This window comes from Aptenodytes forsteri, unplaced genomic scaffold (genome assembly GCF_000699145.1).
Source record: "Aptenodytes forsteri isolate BGI_AS27 unplaced genomic scaffold, ASM69914v1 Scaffold41, whole genome shotgun sequence".
Taxonomy (NCBI): Eukaryota; Metazoa; Chordata; class Aves; order Sphenisciformes; family Spheniscidae; genus Aptenodytes; species Aptenodytes forsteri.
The window spans coordinates 3,453,623-3,478,390 of record NW_008796211.1 but is presented as its reverse complement, the minus strand read 5'-3'; the positions used below and the strand labels follow the sequence as shown (position 1 = coordinate 3,478,390).

At 35.1% G+C, this 24,768-nt stretch overlaps 1 protein-coding gene across 1 annotated transcript in view; it reads left to right on the top strand.

Annotated features, from left to right (window-relative positions):
• LOC103906391 (uncharacterized protein KIAA0825) overlaps nucleotides 1-24,768 on the top strand; it is a 160,168-nt gene that overhangs the window by 31,794 nt on the left and 103,606 nt on the right. The window contains exons 5-9 of the mRNA XM_009288290.1: nucleotides 371-604; nucleotides 2,325-2,733; nucleotides 6,999-7,155; nucleotides 11,408-11,563; nucleotides 15,548-15,642. Of these exons, the coding sequence (XP_009286565.1) occupies nucleotides 371-604; nucleotides 2,325-2,733; nucleotides 6,999-7,155; nucleotides 11,408-11,563; nucleotides 15,548-15,642 (1,051 nt within the window). The remainder of the gene's footprint in view (nucleotides 1-370; nucleotides 605-2,324; nucleotides 2,734-6,998; nucleotides 7,156-11,407; nucleotides 11,564-15,547; nucleotides 15,643-24,768) is intronic.

Below are 24,768 nucleotides of genomic sequence, written 5' to 3'. Positions count from 1 at the left end.
AGAAAAAAAACATAGGTAAATCCATTTGCCTCATTGATGTCTAATAAGTAATTAAATGTACTCCATATAAAAAGGGAGACATCAGTCAGCTTAAATTAAATTTTTCGAAATATATTGATGGAGAAATGAGGATGAAGGAAATAAATTAAATTGTATTTTTTTGTCAGTACTGTATTAAGATGGTACAAGATGCTACATTGTTTTGCTTTATACTCTTTCTTTAATTTGTAACAGACCAATAGGTCTAAGTTATTATGAATCATAATGTTTTTATTTTTCTTTCCATAAGAATTCTGAAACACTTCTTTCTGAAACAGATTTACACAAATGACTACACTTACTGAATATTTAATAATTCTTCCTTCTGAAGTTTCCAGTTGTGGTGAGTCGGAGCCAGAGGTTATCAGATGCTTGAAGTTGACTTTGATTAATTCAGTCAAGGGTATAGTGAAGCAGATAATTTCTTTGATGCATTCATGGGAGGCAACAGAAAACTATGGAACGTACCAGCACAAGCAAATAGTTCCTGAAAGTTTACTGAAAACGGTTCCAAAGGAATGGAATTACACTCCTCGGGAAATGAAGAGAAAAGAATCTGGAAAATGTGGGTGAAATTTACACTGTTTTATAAATTTGTCATAAACGCTTGTTACCCCTTTAATGAGTACATATCAAAATTTAACAGTTATAATTCATGAGCATTGCAGTTTGACAATGAACAAAACAATTTCCAAGCATCCTCTGTTTTTTTTAAAGTACTTAGCGTTAAAATTCAGTACCTCTTTCTTGAGGCTTACACCCATGCATACACAAAAAAGCTTTCTGAAATAATCAGTTTTGTAGTACTGATAATAATAGTACTGAAAATGTTTTTAGCATCTGGCAGTAGTAAGGTGGGATTCAAGGCAGAATAAAGCATAATGTCTATACTTTTGTCTTAATGGCTGTAACCAGTTCTTCTTTTAGTTATCATCTGTTCAGTCATGACTGTTTAAATTTAAATACACAGTGTTTTCTGAAATGATAACAAGTTATTCATCCCAACTTTACAACAGCAATTTATGTTTGAATAGCACCGAAACTGGTATGGAATTTGCTACTGTGTGGTTGTTGAAAGAGTTAGTGAAGAAAGAGAAATAATATATGTAATAGGAGATGTTTTGAAGGTGATTGGATGTAAAGATTATTTCTGGTATACACTTTCATAGCCTACTGTGCCTAAAACCTCCATCATTTCAAAAGGCTAACTTTTGGAAACATTTCACCATAAATTTATTGCCACCAAAATATTACCTGATTATTTTCAATACAGTAGGATCACTGTAGTATATTCTGGCATGAAGTTTGGAATATGTAGGTTGTGGGCAAGCCAGGGCATCAATCCATTCTTTCCATATATCTTATCTTCAGCATCTTGAGGCACATTTATGCAGTAGCGTGCTCACTGCACTCTCACTGCAATCTCGCTTTAATCTAGAACTTGGCTATTTTAAGCTATCACTAAGCCTGAACTGATATGCAAGCTGAGAGGTAAGGCTCAGACTTAGTGACAAATTAAATTGGTTATGTGACACCTAGAACAGATCTGGGTCTTTTTTTTTTTTTTTTTTTAAACAAATTGAGAATACAGGTGCAATGGGTCAGGGGTTTTCTTGGTTTGTGTGGGTTTTATTTTGATGGTTTTTTAAATCTTGACTTGACTCTGTATTGGGGATCATCTTTTGGTATTTTTTTCATATTAGATATGTCTTGGGTTTTGAGCAGCATGTTTTCTATAGTTACTTCTATAGCTACTTTTAATATCTGGAATATTTAAAATGCAGTGCTATATAGTGTGCATGCTTATATGAAAGTTGGTAAACTGAAGTTTTGTAGGTTTGAATGTAGAAAGGGATTGATAGAAAACTGAAGATTATGAATGTACATAATATCCTGAGACAGTGCAATGCTCTACTCATGAAGCTGAAAAACTATTACACTACAATGTTGAAGACAATTTTTTTACCGTTCAGAATACCTGGGTGTTGTCTTTTTCATTTATTCTGTAATAAATGTGCACAGCAGGACTAATTGTTAAGAGAGTCACAGTCTGAATTCTAAATTTTCTAGGTTCTCTGTTTTCAATTCATGTTATTGTTTAGATTTTGTGGGATTTATGTGGAGGAAGCACAATAGAAGTCAAGCTACAGTGTTGAGTACTTAAGCTTTTTACCCATTCTCAGTACAAAAGAAAGTTAGAAATTATCATACAACATTCAGAAGCATGCTGTGATAGAACTAGAATGTTAATGTTAATCATATCTTCTTTTCTTTCTTTTTTTAAGGCTTCACAAGGCTTGCAGCTCAGGCAGTATCTATTGTAATCAGCAAGTTACCTACAGTGATTGCATGTTTGCCTCCCTCAATTAAGTACTTCTTTTTTCTGGCTGAGAGAAAAATGTCAAGAAACTTTGCTGAATTGAAGAAAGCTGGTCTGCTTGTCTGGAACTTGATTGTAATTATATGTCGGATATTTGAGGATGGAAATACTGCAGAACTTTTAACAGGTGCAACACTTGACAGATGGAGCAAAGAAAAACTCAGTTTAGTTCGTGTGTGCTTAGAAAGTATTATGGGAAAACAGAAAAGTGGTCCTAAGCAAGTGACCCAGAAGGTTATACAAAGCGTTGAACAGCAAAGACCAAACTGGATTGAAAGCCAATTGCTGAAAGCAAGAAAATTGAGTACAGACTGGTAAGAACATAGTATTTTTCAAATGCTTTTGTTTGTTCTTTTTTTTACTGGATTATTGGCATGTTTATGGCTATTGTTCAATTGTAAAAAAAATAGATGAACAGTGATCTTACATGAAATGGATTAGTTCCTAATATGGATGGCTTTATAACATGTTTTTGCAACTTAATTGCATTGTTGAAACAGTAAACCATGATTGTTTCATCAGAACAGTGTCTTCATAGTACTCAGAGATTTAATATTTTCATGATGTTCCAAAAATGTGGACAATTTAGTTGGTGTATCTTTCAGAATGTGAACAGGTACACTGACTAGAAGGCACCACAATATATTTGTAAGTTAATTTTGCTATGGTGATTAAATTAAGAGCGACTATGAAAAGCTTTCAATGTTTATCTGTGATTAAAAAGTAAGCATACTTCATTTTAAAACATAATAAACCCTGAGGGCAAGTAGGATATATCAAAACAGGACGAGGAGAGTACCCTGCTGTGCCTTTCTGAGGAAGTATCAACCTTCCCTGCAGATTTGACATTAAGGTCTGAGTGTTTTAAATCCTTATAATGATTTTTCAGGGATTTGTGTACATGTCAATGTGTTCATAGTCCAGTCTGTTTTAGTGTTGAAGTCGTGTACCATTCTGTAAAAATACTATTCATCAGCTTTCCAATATTACATTTATTGGAGTTACATGACTTACTGAATTAAATTGTTGACTACTGAAAGTAAGATTGCTTTTTTTTTTTTAAATGAATATTCTTGAAGGTTGCAGTTGTTGCTAACCTGACATTAATGGTCCGTATAAACAAAGGATATAGTGATTGTAGGTCGGAATCACTATCGGTGACAGACTTTCATGCAGTGCTTTAAGGGACAGTATCCTGTTTCTACGAGTAGTCAGTCAACATGAGTAGCACTAAGCAGTAATAGTGTCACATGAATGCTCGTCGACATTGACCTTTGTAAGCTTTACATTTCCATTTAATACTAATTTACAAGCTCTAATCCAGTGATTAAAAGATTGAAGCCATATGCCAGTGACTGAAAGAGTCATAGAATAAAAAACCCATAATGATAATGTGTAAATTGATACTTAACAGAATGGTTCCATAATACAATTTCTAATGTCACTGAGAGAATAGGTATTTCTTAAAAAATACAAATGCAGAGTAAGACAATTTTGTGGATAACCTCAAAAAAGTAAAACTTTGGTATTTGTACTTCTTCTGAAGCTGAGAATTTTAAATTAATATACCACTTTACTTTCTTTTCTAACATACCTCAAAAATGCTGTATTATCCATCAGGTATCAGACTGTGGGAAATGAATCTGGGAAAATCTTTTCTGTATGTGTACAGTGTCAACCAAAGTGAGAACTAGTTTGTGACTAGGGCTCCTAATTTTAAGCTTAAGAAACTGAAGAATGCATTGCCTGCTCTCCAAGGGAGTAGTTATATGATGCAGTTATGAAACTAAGTCCCCTGACTTCAGTGGGATTTCTGCAATAGAATTCTAGCATAAATGTTGTTTTTCCATTTTATATTCAAATATCATGAGTCAATTTCTGGGAAAAAAATAATCTAGTTAATAAAGAGCTGAGATATGCAATGTAGAGATAAAATATTATTATAAATGCAAATTATAAAACTAATACGGCAGCTGAAATTCAAATATCAATTAAACTAAGTAACAGTCACATAAGCACTAAACTAAAATCAGATCTTTCAAGAGGAGACTTGTAATGTTTACGTGATTTGTTTGAAATAGAAATGATTATATTTGAAAATCTAAGTTGGTGTAAAATTATGTTCTGTATAACATTTTCATAATTAAAGGACTTTGTGGGTAACTGTATGCACATGCATTTTTATATATATTCATATTTAAAAATGTTTATAAGACTTTTAATAGATACAGTGTGTGGAAGAAAATAAAACCCATAAATTTCAAAAATTTATTTGGGATTCACCTACACAGTTGTGGAAACATCTTTGAAGTACACTGGATTTTTATAAGCAAAAGTCTTGCTTGATTTTGTGTTATGTTATTGTAATCAGGACTGCTAGCTACGTAAAACATCTAAATATTATATAGGTTCTTCCATTGTGGCATACAAATTTAACTTAGTTTTTAGGAAAATTAAAAAGAAAAAATCTTCAAGGAGAGGTTCAGAAAGTGGCAGTTGTATGCATTGCCTGTCTTGTGTACTGCCTGAAAGCATTACTATTCATTAAAATAACCTTCACTTTATGGTAGCACCAGAGCTGTAAACAGTCACGTTAGATTCTGAAGAACATGCGTCCAGAGAAGAAAAGAAATGTCTGTCTTTGCAAAGTAATTTGTCGAGTTGAAGATTATTGTTTTTCATCATGGTGACCCTGACTTGGCTGGCTGGGTGCATATACAGATTAAGATGAATGCAGTTATTCCTTGGCTGAGGTCTGCCTCTTTCAGGGCACATTCTTCCTAATGACATGATTGATAGGCAGTCCCAAATTCAGAGAGGAACTCATTAATCACAGCACTGACTGAATCCAATCATCTGCTTCACCTGCACAGTGACGGACAGGAAAGGATACAGTTTGGGCACTGACACTGATAGACTCCTTTGTCAGAGGTCCTCAACTTTTTCAATGTCAGTCGCTAAGAAGTTTGACAAGAAATTCAGGTTGTACCTATATGTGGCATCAAAAGATCAGCCTTAAGTGTGCTTTAATTTTAAAGATCAATTTCTTTGAAGCTTTTCTGTAAAAAACACCATAATAACAGAGTATAACTTACTTCCATTCAGCAAAGAACAAAATTATAGTTTATATTTTGAAACTATTTGCTCTGTAGGATGTTCTGAAGCTGCATGTGGAAGCAATACCAGCTTCCACAGCTTTAATGTCCAGCAGCTGTGTAGCATTGAAGTGAGCCTGCAGGTCAAACAGCAACTTTCAGCAGAACTAACTTTGTAATCATGGCACACTTTCAACAGTAAACTGCAACTTACAGCTGACTGTACCAAAGTATTTTTGGGTTTTTTGGTTTTACTTCTAAATTTTTTTTTTGTTGTTGCTTTTCTGTAAAAAACACCATAATAACAGAGTATAACTTACTTCCATTCAGCAAAGAACAAAATTATAGTTTATATTTTGAAACTATTTGCTCTGTAGGATGTTCTGAAGCTGCATGTGGAAGCAATACCAGCTTCACAGCTTTAATGTCCAGCAGCTGTGTAGCATTGAAGTGAGCCTGCAGGTCAAACAGCAACTTTCAGCAGAACTAACTTTGTAATCATGGCACACTTTCAACAGTAAACTGCAACTTACAGCTGACTGTACCAAAGTATTTTTGGGTTTTTTGGTTTTACTTCTAAATTTTTTTTTTGTTGTTGTTTTAAATTCAGAATGCTTCTTTGGTAGATTTTAAATTAATCCACTAATGACTGTAGAAGGGATAATATATTCTTGTCTGTCCTTGCAAGTTCTTGACACGTCTGTGTCAAGATGTCAACATACATCTGTGTTGCAGCTCTAATATTTGAGGAAAAGAATTAGTTTTAGTACTTTTTTTTCTTAATACTTGATCAATGTACAATACTAAGCAAGTACAGAGCTGGTAACTTATGTTTGCATACAGAGAGAGCAGTCTAACAATGGTCAGAGTTTTGAATGCATATTTTTCAAGTCATTTGGGCCTGTCTCCTTCAGATTTTTTTGTAGCAGTTTCACACAAATACTTTTAAGAAGAAGAACAAGGAACAGTACAAGGCAAAAAGTGCAACAAGTGGCAAATAGGTACCTTTGAAATGGTTACCACCATACCAGTGGGAAGAAAAAGACTTCGATTTAAAACTTCTAACCTATACTTAGAGTAATGGCTACCTTTCTGACATGTTAATTAGGCTTTAATATGTGCAGCGACAGGCAAAGAGAAATGTACAAAAGATCGAATGCAAATGCCATTTCTAGTAGCAAAGATACTTCTGTAGTGGAAAAGAAAATAAAAAAATATTTGCTCCTTGTATGTCCTTAGAGTAAAGAATGTTTTATGTTTTCATCTTTTAGATTAAAATTATTAAAATTTGCATAATAAAAATGTTATTTAGCATTTATTATGTATGCTTATAAAGGCTTCAGAGATGTATATACAGCAACATTTGTTTTGTGCAAGCCAAATCTTAAAAGTTTTTTTAACATGTAGTTTTAGCTGACTTTGTGTTAATATTTTGATTTTTAGAAATTTAACTTAAGAATAGTTGTATCTTTTCTATATTCTAGTGCCTCAGTCACAGTAGAAAGTGCAACGTTAGAGGAAGGAGGTATTGCACTTGGATTCACTGAGCAGAAAATAAACATGATGGTCCTGGATATCTGCCACAAACCAGGTGGCAGCGAGTACCTGAGGCAAATTTATCACATCATCCAGCTCAATGAGGTAGGGAAACGGCCTTTTTACCGAGCAATTAGGTGTGTACTGGCCTGAGGCAGCGTCTGCTGGCAGCTAAGGGTTAGTCAAGGAGGTGATAATGCTTCTTAAAGTCAATATGAAATCCTATATTGTATTGTAATAGAATCCATTCAGTTTAGGCTTTTCTGCATTTGTACAGAAAAGATTACTTTATGGGAAACAATGTAGATTTTATTTATGTACTTAAACAGTAGTATGGTTCATAAAGTTCCTTCAGATTCATATTGTAGACCATAGACACATTTTAGGAGTTTGAACACGGTTAAAAAAAAAAAAAAAAAATCAGCAAGACTATTGAAAAATTGTGGAAACCGGTTAAAAAAAAAAAAAAAAAAATCAGCAAGACTATTGAAAAATTGACTGTTTCAGGAAGTAAAATTAAATGTGGTAAATCAATTCTCCTGATTTAAAAAACAAACAAACCAACCCTATGGCTATACTGAGGAAGTAAATGCATCCACATGAAAACCTTACTTAATCTAGATAACTCCGTTCAGTTACAGTGCTTTTGAAATTACAGTAAACAAATTCAGATTTGTTTGCTGCACATGGAATTTGGGCAATGTAAAAGAATTATCTCATTATTTCTAAGGCTTTACTAAATTGCCCCAAGTTACCAAAAGCATTCTGATTTTATACACTGAAATAAACACAGGTTTGCTTAAATTGTATGATAACACAGATCTACACAGCTTAATTAAGAAAGTTCTGTTTATTAGCTTTAATTACTAAATTACTATTCCTTGAATGCATAAGCAGGTGCTGTTAAGATCATTGCAAGTGTACAGAAGTGTTTATAATAAAATGCAAAATAATGCAAATATAGGCATAGGCCAAGATTTTTCTTTTAAAAAAATTTGATAGCAAAAAAACCCCAATTAGGCAGCTATGTCTGTATGAAGGCAATAGAGAGCAGCTCAGTACTGGCACTGTGCTTCTGAAAATCAGATCAACTGTTTAGTTCCTAAGTATAGGCTTAAAAGCAACCTTTATGCATCTGCATTTCGAACCTTTAGAAGCAATGTAAGCATGTATGTAGAGATGGCAACCTAATATTAATACAATACAGAACCTTTTCAAGTTTCATCTCAAACAATGAAATGGTTCAGGAAGTGAAGTGAAAATTATTACTGTAATACAATTCAAACAAAACCTTTTCACCTGGAGCACATTCAGGATTACTCTAAGTATAACAGAGTGAGGAAAAGATGATGAGCAAGACCTCCAAAAATAGCATATAATCCGGTAGTTAGGGCAGTCACCTAGGGGACAGGATATGCAGGCTCAAATCTTTATTCTGCCTGATTTAGACCAGGGAATTGAATCTGCATCTCCCACATCCGAACAAACTCCCCAAACCACTAGACCGTTAGCTACCAGCACAGAACTTTGTCCTTTTCCCCTGTTGCAGTTGTTTTGCCTTGTAGAAATTGCTGTAAAAATCCATTCTGTAACTTCTAGGGTCAAAAATAGAATCATACTCTAGCTGAAGGGGTAGAATGCCCATATCGGGTTCTGGAGACCCTGATCCAAGATTCAACTCCTGTGAGTATTTGGTTATTTATACAAAGTGGAGCAGCTCCAATAGGAGGTAAGAGGCTGAGAGAATTAGGTGGAAGAGGTACTTTAGCCTGACTTTCCACATCCCAGGTGTCTCTCCTTGAATTTCTGCAGCTAGTAAGCGCTTTGTTAAATATAGAACATTTCTCAGTGGAAAAAACTCTCTTGTTTTTAGAAAAAAGAAGAAAAAAAATCCTGACCGGCTTGACTCACAGAAGGACTTAACCGTGTTACTTCAAATTGCCTTTGAAACAATTACAAAACATTTTAATGCTTAGCATGGTATTATGATAATGCACTTTTCAATATTATTTTTCATAACTTAGATTATGTTTAATGTGCCTGACTACCAAGAAATAGACTTGATTGTCTGTTCAGAGGTCCATCCTTTTGTTTGGAGACTCCTTGGACTACCAAGGGACCGTGTTCTTAAAATTAGTTTGGAGTTCTTTATGCTACACTGCTTAATAATTGTGTGTGAATAGAGAACAAAATAATGAGACAGAAAATTGTTTTTCTCAATAATTTTCCTTAGAAAAGCAGGGGAAAAGGGATATAGATTCTTGGAAGCTGTATTTGGAAATAGAACTATGATGTTATAAAGATCTATAATAGATACTGTAGAACTCAAAACAGCCTACAGTCCTTCATGTATTTATCGAAAAGAATAATAATTTTTAAAAGCATTTTTGACTAATGGCTACCAACGAGAAACCAACTCTCCTGAGATGTGAGGCTCAATAATATTATGTCTACTTGGTTTCATGCCCAGTCACTGATAGTGAGGATATAGCTCACATATTTACAAACGTGATTTCATTTCTCTTTATATTCACAGTCTTGAAAGATGACCCTTTCAGGGTCTACAATATGTACTATACTAAAGAGTTCATTTACCACTGTTGAATCAGTCTCTTTGTCAAAACATAAATTCACAGTATTCCAAAGACTGAAAAATGCCTGTACTGGGAGGTGAGCTGTATACCACTTGGAATGTTCAAATCCTGGCAAGCACGGACAGCGATTTCCAGTATCTCTACTGGAAAACCAACAGAATCTGCTTCTGCTGGCTCTGTGACACCCGGAGGGCTGGATTGCTTTAGAGCTGTCTACAGATTTTGTGAAAATGCGTGCATGGAAGGCAGTACATTTACAAAAAATTGTTAAATGTATAGAAATAGCTTTTAAATAACCCCCTTCACCACAACTTTAAAATCTTTGTTGTGGCATGAAGTCATGAACGAATGGGAAAAAAACCAGACATTTTTGTAGGCTGAGAAAAAATAGGTAAAAGACTTAGGGTGTGTTTTCAGCAGCTGGGTTATGCTTTGTCTTAACGCAAAAAAGCTCCAACTTCTTTTTTTTTTTTTTTTAATACACTTAGATGATTTCATGATTGTCTTAACCAGTCTGGACAACTGGCTGCAACCAGTAGAGAGATACAGTCCTGCTCTTTCTCTTGCCCTTGTGCTTTCCCACTCCTAGGCCCCCCCTTTGTACTAGTACACAAAATCGTGTGGCTTGTTTATCTGGCTGAAACCTTTCTTTTTTCTGGCTGATTTCACAACATATGCTAGTGCCAACACGAGGGAGAAACAGCTACAGTCTATGTGGATTGGGAGGGAACTTGTGCCTTTCAGGCCAGACCACAGTTGGATCAGTTTAAACCAATGATGAAATTATTCTTTTAGAAAGACCCACTGAGGAGTACAGGGTGCTTTGGCAGGTAGTTTACACATTCCCTCACCTGCGTCTGAAAATTTTTATCATCTCAGTAGTACTGCAAAGTAAGAGGAGCATTTGCATCCACCCATCTTAATGAAGACTCACCTTGAGTACTTGCTCAATGTTATGGCAATCCTATCATTATGGGCTTCATTTTAATAACAATAAACTGTTCAATCACAGTAGTCCTTCCAGCAAATAGATCTGTAAGTGTTTCATTATCTAGCTCTTCATAAAATGGTTCTATTTAATCAAAACACTTTATTGGCATGCAATGATGATTTATTTACATAGTAGTTTAAGAAGTGAAAACAGAAAAGATTGTGGCCAAAATAATCATGTGTCTGTTACAGTATAGTTTCTAAAATTGCCATGTAAATCATAAATGACTTCTAGTCTTTGAATGCTTAAACAATTAAAAATAGCTTTGAAGAGTGAGAGAATATTTATTTCCTGTGTTTGAACAACTGGTTTGAACATGTTCATCAAACAATTAACTTATGGTCATGTAGTAACTATTTAATGCTGTTCAAAAAATAACTTTAAATATTTGTGTATACTTTATCATGTTAAATAAATCATATAATAGCAATCATACATTAGAACAGCTCATAGAAAACATTTGTTTCTCACTTCCACATACACATATATTAAATGAGAACTGATACACATAATTTGATGACAATTTCAAAACAAGAGCTTAGATTATTCTGATTTGCTTCAGTTGGATGGATGTTCATGGAGGTTATTTATTGTTTGTTGTAAAATGGTGTTGCTCTTAAAGATGTTTCTATTTTGTAAGTGATTACTTATTCTGTCCTTTAATATAAGGAACTTCTATCAAGCACACTGTAAAGTTATGCTTGAAATTTAGGCAAATTTCACTCAGAAAGCTAGGTGGCACATACTGTTTTGTCGTTTTTTCTTCTAAAAGGAATATTTGAAAGAGCAGCTGTCTTGTGAGAATTCTTCTGAAGACGGTGTTACCTCCAGTCAATGCCTGCCTTTGACACTGAAGGGCAGAGAAGAGCAGCCTGTCTTCAACCCTTTCCAGGTGTACAGACAATCTTGTGCAAAAGTGTTCAATCAGGTTTGTGAAAATCTGAAACCTTGGTTATAGTGTAATTTTTACTTGTCGATCTTATTATGATCATGATAATGACAGAGACTGAGATTATGAAAGCGGAATTAATTACATGCATTCACATTTGATGAAGTGCAAAGGAATATTATTACTCAGGAATCTAATGAGGGCACCCTCTACAATAGCATGATCTTCAAAAAGCCATTATGGTCCTTTTCTTTTATCAGAATTATTGCATGTAAGAACAATTTGCATTTACTTAGACTTTCTGTGTTAGTTCAGTATAGTGAAGGAAAGCCCATTAGTAGCAATGACATTTATTACATCTGTGTAATGGTACATAGGGCTAGTCTTAGTCCTTTGAAAAATCATGGCAAAACTCCAAGTGCACATTTAGAATCTTCCTGATGAGTCTTTCACAGAAATGTTGAACAGTAAAGGATGCTTTGGAAATACAGAGATTTAACAGAACAGTGAGAATAAGCAGGGGAAAAAACACAAAAAAAATGAAGACATCCATTTCTCTGTTTTTCATTAAGCCATGTTAATGATATGTAAAGGATTAAAATCTATTTACAGAAATTAGTTTCCTGATAATGTAACAGTTAAAGAAAATAGATCTAGTTGCCTAAATCTCTGCCAGAGCGCCACATGACCAATTCATTACATAAAATGGTATGTAGTTTCTGACAGCACTTGGACACTTAAGAAATCTTACGCCATTGTTTCTCAAGTCTTCCTAATCCATCATCTACAGTTTTGCTTCTACCCCTCAATTTCAAATATTTAAAAAGAAAGGGTATTACAGTGGCATGAAATTCACTTTACAGACTTGTGGTGGAAAGACATCCTTTTTCAGTACCACTCTGCTTTTATATAGTGTAATCTCCTTTCCCAGTTTTGAGCATTTTGGACTATTTCACCACGTGTATTGCTGTAAAATATATTTGTTTTGGTTTTTTGGTTTGTTCTTTCTTTTTTCTTACTTGTTTAATGAATGCTTAATCATTGTCATGTTGCAATAAAAGTGTTAATATCCTGAAAAAGGAGATTAATACCAATTTCGCAAGGCTTCTCGCTCCAGAGGAACATGCTTTAAAAGTGTCTTTTTTTTTCTTCCACTAGTACCTTTATGTATATCTTAAATTGATAGAATTTAAGGGGCTACAGAATCACTTACTCCAATTTGAAATGCAGAAAATAGTTTACCATGCCTCAATCCTCAATTCATTAATAGTGTGGTAGAATAAGACCTTCAAGTAGTGACAACTCAGGGCAGAATTCTTCTGCTACATAACAGCTTTGCACTGCTCTATTAATCAACAGATGACAAGGGATAGTTCATATTAAATTGCTTTGGATTTTGTAAACTTTTGGCATAAAGTCTGTTACCTGAATATGGAGAAGTATCTTAAAATCAAAAGAAAAAAAGAGTAGATCATGGACCTCAAAGTACCATGTGCCAACCCTGTTGTTGAGAATGACAGACTTATTTCCTGAGCTTAATAATATTATTAAATAATTTAGTTCCCTTTACCATAAAATTGCACATTTATTTAGTGGTGTGGGACTGTCTATTTACAAAATAGTGGTCAGTATAGCTTAGTGTCTGGTTTCCTGCAAAGACTATTACCAGTGCCTGTAGACGATGCCAGAACGCTGGCAAGGGACAATTATTCTTAAAGGATATAATTCTTCTTAAATTCATTTCTTACTGGTTGGCAACTGCCATGAAGCTTAGGACTTTAGAATCCATGATTAATTTATTGATTTTCTTTAAATGTATTGTAACTAGATATGTTTTTAATACCTCAACTAACATTTTATCCTTTTATAAATTCTGAGTCTCAACAAGCTACTGGTTTCACAATGTATTTTGTCAATGAGTTAATTATGTATTGTTTTTTAAAACTTTTCTCTCAGAAGGGCCAATTGGATTAGGCATGGTAATAATGCTTGTGAGTCCAGAGAGCTGGTGCAGCTCTAAACACAGAATGTGTCACACGATGCTATATAACATATTATATAACAGTATACACATTGCGTAGTGTAGACACGCTCTTAGCTTCCTCAGTAGAGGATTTCTTAAAATAAATTATTTAAAAAGCTTTCTGAAAGATAATTTGTAGTACACATTCCATGTATTTTTTGTTGGTATATGTAAAAATTGCAGTACATTAGCATGGTTGACTTTTCCCTTCTGAAGTTTTGCTAATTTGTCCCTATCTTGTCAAATTTAGCAAGATACTTAATCATAATTTCTACGAATCTCACTGCTCCTGAAACAAAGGCCACTGAACCGCTATTTTGAGATCAACTCTAGCATTTTTATTAATGATATGTAAATTTCTTACCTTTCAACCCTGTAGTTCAGTAGCTGATTCTATGAAGTGTGTCATTTCTGTTAACAATTCAGCCATTTCATTCTTACATTCCTGTAAAAATCTTGAATAATCACCATCTGGTCCTAGTAACTTGTTGCTCTTGATTTTTATCAATTTGTCCTGACACCTCAATCTCTGCCAGTGCTGCTGCTCCTCTATTGTCTGATAAGATTAAGTCTAGGCTATGCAACTCCTCAACGGTATCAATGAAGAAAAATGCCACAAAGAAATTATTTTCCTTTCCTGAAGTGACTTTTTTCAAATGGATCCTTTATTTTTTCACAGAACTGATCAGTCTGGTAGGCTGAATTTTTGTGTGGTATACTTATTAGTTTTCCTGTTTGTTTTTATGACTGTTGCTACTGGCTGTTTAGCTTCTCCTTTTTATCCCTCTTGATTTTACAAGTACTTCCTCCATATTTATTTATTTATTTTTAATTCGGTATAGAACAAGCCTGTTTTCTTCCCTGTGTTATTCTGCTCCCACTGTTCTCTCAGTTGACTCTTTTTCCCTTATTTCTTGTTTATCAGATGTTCACTGTTACTTCTTCATTCACTTTCCACTTTCACACTATATTATTCTTTCTTTAGCTACCCTTGTCTCCCTTTCTTATTCTGTATTTCACCTTTATTTTTCTAGTTTAATTCTAAGTGCATGCCAAAGATGAGGGTCAGGGAGAAAATTAAAAGAAAGAAGGGAATAAAATAAAGATGGAAGGAAGGGGAGGGATTGCACTGATTCTGCTCTCCCAGAAGAACCAAGTGCTGTCTGTAAGGAGAAAAAGATGCACTGCAAGATACACTTTACTTTTCTTATTTAGGTTTATTTCCATTGTTTTGACTTGCTTCATCTTTTTTTTTTTTAAACTACTCAGTGCTATTTTAGTGTTACAATAATTTTTGAATTATTTCCTCCCAAGAATGTTGAATTGTAGTCATTACTTGACCATTACTGACGATGGAAATTAATATTATGCAACAGGAGTTACTGTTTTGTAAACATAAGAGTGTTGTGTGTGGTCTTTTGTCTGCCCACCATTATTGTAGATTGCTTTTATTTATTAAATAAGCAATATGGACTTATATTTGTTCATATTGTCTAGACTTACTGCTGTTTATAATAGCCATCTGGTGACTGGTGTGCCTTACAAAACAATAGACAAGTAAACGATCACTCTAATTACTATACAGGTTACATCTTAAATTCCAGCTATACCAAGTTTTTCATGACAAACTTTTTGCTGACAGCAGAAAATGTAAATTGCTGTTACATAAAAAGTTGCCAATTATTTTGCTTCTCAAACAAAGAGTCAAGCTTTCAGACAAAGTGGTTGGGCAGAACGCCATTAACAGTTGGAAGAATAACGGTTCAAAAAATTGATTTATCTTTTTATAAATAATGGCTACATCCCCAAATGGATTTATAAATTAATTGCTGTGTTATTGGAATAAAAACCTTCTCTTCTGGACATGATTGATATCATCTGTCTAAGTCCTTGTTCTAGACCCCCCTCCTTGGTTAGTATATCACAGCTGGAGCTTTAATTTACTGATCATATTAACACTGATTAATAACTAACAATAGCTTCTTGCCATGTATCAACAGTCAACCATTACTGAATGGAACTGGGATTGGTCAAACTTGCTGCCAAGTTATTTGGGACTGAATCAGATGACCTTCAGGGTGCTGCTGGCACACAGGTAATGGGATTTTGGCAAATAATTGCACTTCTCTGTTGTGTTTAATACTTTATAATAGCCAATACACAAAGATTTTACTGGTGAAATTTATAAAATAAATTATACATTTATTTTTAAATGTTCAGTTTTAAAATGGAGATACTTACTTTCTAGTGTATTTGATCCATACAAAGAAGGTTTTCAATTTGTATTTTGAGGAACCTAATACGTTCTTTCTGTCTGAGACCTGAATATATGTTGATGTTGCCCTTAAATAGTGCTTTAAAGAGAAATGAGTAACTTTTGCAAACCTATACTGCTCAGGGAGATTTCAGCTGTATAGCACAGAACTTATTTTAATATTTTAACACTTTTTTATTTGTAAAATGTAACTGTTTAATTGATAAGCAGATATATTTAATACAGAATTGGTACTTGTTAACTTGAGAAATAGCAATTTGTTAAATTCAGAAAATTGTAGGTGGAAAAAAATGGGTATTTTTCTAAAATATTTGCCACTTATATCCTTGTGAAAACTGGAAAACTTACGTGTTGCAAACTAAGAAGTTTAACACTCCCTTCTTAACTCTGAATCCTCCTGATGAAATTTAATATGGTCATATCATTCATCTTTTAAACTGAACTGTTTCTCTATTTAGAAACTAGAGTGACAATTTCAATGGTGTGTGAATTTGCATGTCAAAAATGTTTTTGTTTTTTATGCCATTTTCTCAATTTATCACTAGCAGTTAGTCTTAAACATTTAATTCTGCCTTCATTTCATATATAAAATATTTATACAGTCTATTTCTAGACTTCTTTCTTAATTTTGCTATGATTAATTCTTTTTCCACCCAAATTGTTATTTTTCCAAAATTTTAATGCAATTGCACAAAAAACGATGCTAAAAAACTAGGCTGGCAAAAATGTGCCATTCAATTCTGCTCTTGATGTCCTCTGTTACCCACTAGCAGAGAGAATATGGGACTTCATGGACTTTTTGGTCTGTACCAGTAGTGTCATTTTCATGTTAAACGGCAGAGACAATTCAGTACTAATTTCTTTTTCTTTGATAGTTCTCCTGCTGATTGCTAACACTTGTCCTTCATTAAAAATGAAGTAGTTTGCCCTTTTAAAAGAGATTCTAATAGAAAGTCTTAGACTCAAGCTGGTTCTTAAACTTCCCTTCATGTTGATGTCATCAATATGAGCCAAAGGGAGCAGAGAGGACTGCTGTGCTTTGCAGAGGGAACATTTTCTGTGGACATTTCATCTCCTCTGATATCTTGAAATACATTTCATTTTTTCTTTTGATCTCTTTATAGAGTTTAGAAAGAAGTCGTGTATATGCCTTCTCTGTCCTTCTCTGTATTTCACGCCTTTGTCATATCATCTATTGTTGCATCTTTTTTTTTTATTTAATAAGTGCCCTAATTGTTGTCATCCTTCCTAATTTGAAAATGTCTCCATTCATTGCCCTTCTACATGATATGGAAATTCTCATCTAGAAGTGACATTATGCAAGCCATTAATGATTAGCTCATGGATTTATTATTTAAACCACTCTACTTTACAGACCAGCAGATCGTTTAAACCCACTGTGATCATTAAGTAGAATTGCTAATCCAATATCTGCCTTAGTGACCAGCATCTCCAACACAGCTTGTCTTTACGTGACTTAATTTTTAGCATAGCTAAAGTATGTCTGCTCATGTTTTCCAACTGGCAAGGCCAATTCTAGCTGGTCTCATGGCTACTCAAGTAAGCTTTGCAATGACTCAGGTGAGCCCTATCTTCAGGTGATTCTTCATGCTCCTTTCTAAAATTGCATAAATCTCAGCCTTACTTGTGCTCAGGAGTTAAGGTTCAAGCTGAATGGGTGTGTGATTATTTTGACCTCCTGTTTATGATGGATCCATTCTGTTTCTACCATTTGTCTCCTGAGATGAGTTAAACAAAACTAAGGGCACTACTTGAAAAGAGTCAGAATCATCAGTTTATAAAGTGGAGTGCCATAATACTTTAATTACTCCTTTCTTTAACATATGCTAAAGCTTTCCCTTATCAGTTACTTCTGTGTGGGCAAAAAAATTTTTACCTGTTCACAGTGATATTGGGGTCTGTTTCCCTTTTTTATATTTAAAGAGAAATACTGTCTGTTGCATACAAAGTAAAATAAGTATGCTCTGCTCTCTCTTTGGTGGGGGAAAAAAGTAAAAATGCTTAGGGGACTCATTTACAAGGGAAATGCTCCCCTAACCTAGTTAATGACTGAGTTAGGTGGGAGGGGGTTATGGGAGCATTGTCCCAGAGCCAGCAAGTGGTAGGCAAATTAATTGGTTGGTGGTTAGGGGAAAGTAAAAGGCTTTTAGGACTGGTTAAAAAGGAAATGAATTGTTATGTACTACTCATTGTTGGTTCCACATGAGCGTGTGAATCTGATCCATGCATTCCTATGATCCTCAAAGTAACAGTGTTTAGGAAATTTTTCAAATTAAAGATGTGGATGTTTAATGATATTATTTTATTTCAAGGTTATCAAATATAGAATGCTATCAGGAAAAGCCTATTAAAGTTGAGCAGTAAGCAGTAACATAGAAAACAATGTTCATCTCTATTTACAGTTCATACCTTTAGAAACTGTAAAGAAGTTTTCCTTACAGGAAGAAAAGGGATATATAGATGGATTCCTTTCCTTTCTAGTTTTACTTCTGATTCTTTTTTTTACATATAGTTTGAGCTGCAAGAATAAAAGTTAAAACATACTTTTCAATTACACTTAAAATAATGTCTTTTAATAATAAGCCTGTTAACATTCAGCTAATTTATAGTACTTGATTTATCCAAGTCTTCATAAGTGTCCTGCTTGCTTACACAGATACATGCTGCTTTTTCAAATCTTGGCACTCATACATTCTTAGATATTTCGGTACCAAATGGGAGTTTCTTACTTCTGATACATATATTAAGACAAGAAGACCATGTGCTTTTAGTTACTGTTTAATTCACGTGTATCTCAACTTTTAATCCTGCTCATAAATATAAAGGAAAAATTGTTATTGTCTGGCTAAATCAGCATGTTGAAACTGATTCTGCAGTTTATTGTATCAACTATGATCTCTTCTCTTTAACTGTCTGGCCACTATCTCTGTGCATATTATCACATTTGAAAATACTTTAGTGACTGTGGTGAGTTGACACTGGCCAGCAGCTAAGTGTCCATATAGCTGGTCGCTGACTCCCCCCACAATGGGATGAGGGAGAGAACTGGAAGAGCAAAGGTGAGAAAACTCATGGGTTCAAATAAAGACAGTTTAGTAAGTGAAGCAAAGCAGCGCACGTAAACAAAGCAAAACAAGGAATTCATTCACTCCTTCCCATGGGCAGGCAGGTGTTCAGCCATCTCCAGGAAAGCAGGGCTCCATCACGCGTAACGGTGACTTGGGAAGACAAATGCCATCACTCTGAACATCCCCCCCCTTCCTTCTTCTCCCAGTTTTATATGCTGAGCATGACGTCATATGGTGTGGAATATCCCTTTGGTCAGTTGGGGTCAGCTGTCTCAGCTGTGTCCCCTCCCAGCTTCTTGCACACCCCCAGCCCACTTGCCTAGGGGGGCAGAGTGGGAAAAAGAAAAGGCTTTGGCACTGTGCAAGCACTGCTCAGCAGTAGCCAAAAAGCTGGTGTGTTGTCAACACTGAGGCACAAACCCAGAGCACAGTACCATACATTACCCTTCTTGTTTATGTACTCTCCTTTATACAGATATATAAGTTAAATACTTTCTGATCATTTATTTTCAGAGAAGTATCTCAGCAACTTGTACATAGCTATAAGATATTAATATTTGCTGGGTTTTGAGATGCGACCTTCCTTCTGCAGTTCTACAGGACTTTCAGGTGCATTGAATACATTACTATAGAGAATAACTACATTTCTCTCATTATAATTATGAGAAACAACCGAGACATTTTTGTAACACGTGAAGCCATTCTCCAACATTGCAGTAACTTACTGTTCTGAGGAGGAGCGGCCAGGATTCCCTCCTCTGCACTTAGGGTAAGTTTCATGGAGCACTGGTGCCAGTGCAGGGCAGTAAGTAGTGATTTGGTTGGAGTGATGTGGGGGTGCACATGCGAGCAGCGAGCAGGAGCACTCTGGGAGCTACAGGGACAGAGAACTCATGACTGGCAAAGCCGACGACAGTCAGGTACAAGGTCTTAAGAACAGGAAGCACAACAACTTAATAACTGAGGGGGGAATACGTTGGTTTGCCATCAATGCATCAGATGAGAAACAGTACCAAGTTAGAAAAATTGTACAAGTTAAAACCAGTATTTTTTCAAGTGGATAAGAGCTGCCATGAAAAAGGTCTAGACTGGAAATTAGAAGATGATGATTTCGAATAGGTAAAACAGTGTAGCTCAAGAAGAGTTTTCCAGAAAGTGTTTGCACAGTGATATGAGCTTAAGTAGTTTTAAGTTGAAACAGGGTAGACCAAGTGGTTTACTTCCAGTCATGTGTTCCTTTGATAAATATTCTCAACTGTGCAGCAGCTTCTCAAAGCAGAGTAGAAAACCTGGAATTGTTTATGTATTGGCTTTAAGGAAACTATAAAAACTTATTAACTTTGTTTTTTACTAAAACTGGATAAAATATGTAGGCTTTCTAGTAACATTTGCTGCAAAATATACACAAACTCTCACATTCTTCGCACTCCAGAATTTTTCTTAACATAGTCCAGACTTCATTTTGTCTGACAAACTACTGGGCTACTTGCACATGAAACTACTTTTTAGGAAGGTAAAGACTATCCTTGGCAGCAGGGTGCTGCCCTAAGATTAAGAAGATCTCTTCATGCTGTGGAAGCTGATCTTGTACCTAGTGTCTCTCTTTTTTGAAATCCTTGTGACTATATTGTGTGAGGACTGTCTACTTGCCTTTTGCAAATAAGTTGGTTAATATTGTTGTGACATTTGTTCCCCATACTGGAGTTAGGTGATAAAATTATATGTTTTGCCATTGATTAAGCTTAATAAAACTGAAAATAAGTCTAAAATTCTTGTTTAGAATTTTGAATGATTGCAGGACAAAATCTGCATAGCTCTTGTATATTCTAGTGGATACACAGACACCATCTGTTGAGAATGGTAGCCATATGGTGAACTATTTATAGAAAATGTTTATATTCATTGTGTTGTTGATTATCTAGATATCCAGAAAATGCTCTTTTAAGATCCAGTTTATCAACACATGGAAAAATGTATTATGTAGTTTTGAAATTGAAAAGAATGTCAGCAAACTGCATGTGCTTTGTTGTCTGTGAAAGATTTTTTTTTATGCAACTCTACAACAGCCGGGGTCTGAAAATGAGTGAAAATACCAAGGATATGAAAAGGTAGGAAGTTTCTAACAATTTTCTTCATAGAAGAAACAAATGGTGGAAGAGCAGTTACTGGCATGATGCCAAGACAGAGACTCTATCTGCATGGCAGAGGATGCCAGTGTTACGTCTAGTATACTTTTGGATGTGTTAGTCAGTCCTTCTTCTAAAATGCAGATGCTCCTAAATCTTTTCTATCCAAATTGCTGGATATTGGAAATCCATATTGTTGTTACGGCTACAAGTCAACTATTAATGATGTGTTGGTGAAGAACTGGGATGCCATTAATACTGCAGTAATCACCACCGGCTTGGTGAGATTGTAATGGATGCCCTTATAATGCATGTGAGAACAGGCTTTCTAAAATATATTGCAGGCTATGAAAGACAGTATCCCATTGCTCCTGTATCAAAAGAAATGGGTGAAAGGTATTAATACATTATTGCATGTCTCTTGGTTGATCACAGAGTCAGGTTTAGACCCTAGTGCTGGATGTAGCAAAAAAAAAGCCACTGGGATTTTGAGGAAAATCTGATTTTGACATTTCTGGATAAGCAAGGACCCTTTTCCATAAATAAGTTGGTCAATAACAAGGTATATGTCACATCCGTCAACGTAAGGATTATCCTCCATCTGCTTATCCTTTTCTGACATAGCTAATGAAACTGTACTCTGACCTTGAAGGATCTGTCAGAAGTAGGCTTAGTTCCCTACCTGGCAGTTTTAGAGCATTGGTGGCAGAATGTAGATCGGTGAGCAAGGGGGAAGACGGTACCCTGTATTACGTACTGTTTGAATGCCACTCCAGCCACTATTATGTACAGTTGTAGCATGAATTTCACAAGTAAGTGAGGCTAAAGGTGAGGCTTCCCATGTGCAGTACACTTTAGACTTTTCTGATTGTTAGCAGTCTCTCTCTCCTGTAGACATGTTGATGAATCCTATGAATAAAACAATATTCTCCAACAACATTCTCCAACAAAAGATGCTAAAAAGGAAGGGACTGCCATATCCCCTTATTTAATCTGAGCTCTTCTTCAATACTTGGAAGTCCTTTATGATGAGGCCTTTGCCTACGTAGGATATGGAAGTATGTACTTAACAGGTCTCTCTGAAGTAACAACTATAAAATTGCTTAAATAAGGTTTCATTCTAATTTGATGCTATTTCTATTGCTCAAACCCAGCCTCTAGAAAAATTAAAAAAAAAAATATTGGCAATACGTGTTTTGCATTAAAAAGTGTGTTAGGCACAGCTTATTGGCTAGGCCATACCATAGGCCTGTGAGCTAAACCCTGTTCTTCTAATAATGTCTCAATGTATCTTGGTTTCCCCATTTGAAATTAGGTAACATTTGTCCACATTTTTATGTCCTTTGATATGTTTTGATGGAAAAAATGCTAAGTAAATGCAGTGTATTAGTGTTAATAATGCATATATGCATTTGCTGTTAGGATTCACATTTCATTGGTTTCTTTAAAAGTATATATCTTTTCTTCATAACTAGATATTTTTGTATACTGCAACCACTAATCATTATTTGGAAGTGTGACACTTCGACATTTTATGTCACTACCTAATTAACCTGGTGATTGGCATCCCATGACCTGGCTGACTTTCCTTAAAAATAGATACTTCCTTTCATCTGCAAATAATCTGCCTTCCATTCAACTCTGTGTTGCATCCTGTTGCTCACTAAGGATTCTTAAGTGGAGATAATCATGTTTGTCATCTTATCTGTTCTTTTCTTCTTCCTCTTTCTGAGCCTTCCTGATCCAAGTTTTCATTCTTAGTAGATATATAGTGATCGTAAGCGTGTACAAAAGCTCTAAATGTGTATTAATGCATGCAGAGTACTGACTACCCTAACTGTACATACTGGCTTAGCTACTCATCTCATCTATAGGATTTCTTCCTACACCTACAAAGGAAGAGGCTACAAGACACAAGCCAACAAGCTAAAAGTCTGTTTTGCCCACCAACCCGTTGTTTCTTCCTTCTCCTTCTTTTAGATAAGGGATTTTCAGCAAAGTGCTAGTAATGCAGAGTAATTCGATTTCCATACAGGGATCTCAATTTCTGTGCAAGCTGTAATGAGTTGAGACATGCAAATCCCCTGTAAGGTAGAGGGGGGAAGTATTAATATCAAAGTTAAACAGATGGAAAATCTGATCCTGCAGTCACCTTCAAGGTTTATTCTACATTGCAAAAATACTCTGTAGCAAAGTCAAGAGTAGAACCTAGCTCTTTTGACTAAATTTTAAGATACATAAGCTACCATATAGTATTTGATCTGTGGGAACTGTTGATGTGCACAGTCCTAGGTGGCAACAAAGGAGAGGTGTCTCAGCTTTAGCTATACTTAATTGTTTAGCTAATTTGAATTACCTTGCAGTCTTCTTAGGAAGTGGTAGGCCCATTAGTTTTCCTCTGAAGGAGATGGGGAACAACTATATGCTTTCTCTTGACGTTGAAACATTTGCTGTTGCTACCACAAAGCAAGTAGTAAGGACTGGTGGCTGCTACTGTGCAGATTACAGACCTTCGTAGCTGTAACCGCTCGCTCTCAGAGCTACAGCTTTCCCACAGGTTCTTGGCTTTCTCACGTGGCTTTCCTGGATGAACTTCCTCTGTCCTGCCTGGCTCACCCTGATTCAACAGCTAATTGCTTAAGACAGGATGATAAGTCCCAAAGATCTTATTGCCTCTTCCCCAGGCCCAGTTGTCAAAGTCAGAATGCCCTTGAAAGTTTTGCAATCATGACACAGTTTTGAAGATACAGCAGAGTTGGGCAGTTTCACATGTGCTCTTAATACGTTCTGTGATGTGAGTAGTCGGTTTAAAACTGCATAGACACTGTGATTGGGGGTTTCTGATGCTGACTGATAATATGGCCCAGAAAAACTGTTTGTTTGTTGTTTTTTTTTCCCCTGTAAACTTCTTTCTGGGAACTAATAACGAAATGTAGTCTTTGTGAAGAGTGGGAAACCATTATGCGTCCTGCATCATGTAGCAAAGAGGGAATTCAGAATTGTCATTCTAATAGTTGACACTGGAAAATGTCATTGAAGAAAGCTTTTTTTATGTTAGTCTTTAGATTGACAGGTTATGACAAAACTGCATTCATGTTGCTTGAATACATCTTTTGTCTAGTTTTACATGCTTTTTGACTTGTCTAGAAAATGACATATTGAGGTTTTCATTAGCCTTAACCAGGTGTGATTTTCTTTATGGAAGATACCTTGGTAGGACTACAGTTGAAGGCGAATAAACCAGTGAAGCTTAGAAAGGCCACGGCCCTTCTTCAGATGGTAGCGATGAATTGAAAGACTCATTAATCAACAACCAAGTCACAGGTGTGATGGCTTTCCTGCAAACTGCCAACAGACTGTGAAAGTCACATCCAACACATGAAACTGTTAAACCAGAAACATCTATAAACATTCTTAAACTTTTGTCTTTCCATTTTAGTTGAAAAAGACAACCCTGGAATTTTTTCTTTTTTTTTTTTTTTAAACAAGAATATTTGTTTGTTTTCCAAGGAATACTATTCAGTTTAGAAAACAAAACAAAAACCTGATACTGTTTTCATCTCTTGTTCATTTTAATACAATAACAAGTTCATTTAAATGAGCACACAGTTTTGATTGCAATGATAAGTGTAAATAGTTTTAATGTTACAAATTTTTGTACACATAAAATGCGCAAAAGCTTTAACAAAAAATTAATACAAGGATTTTCTGCATAGAAATGAATGGCCATT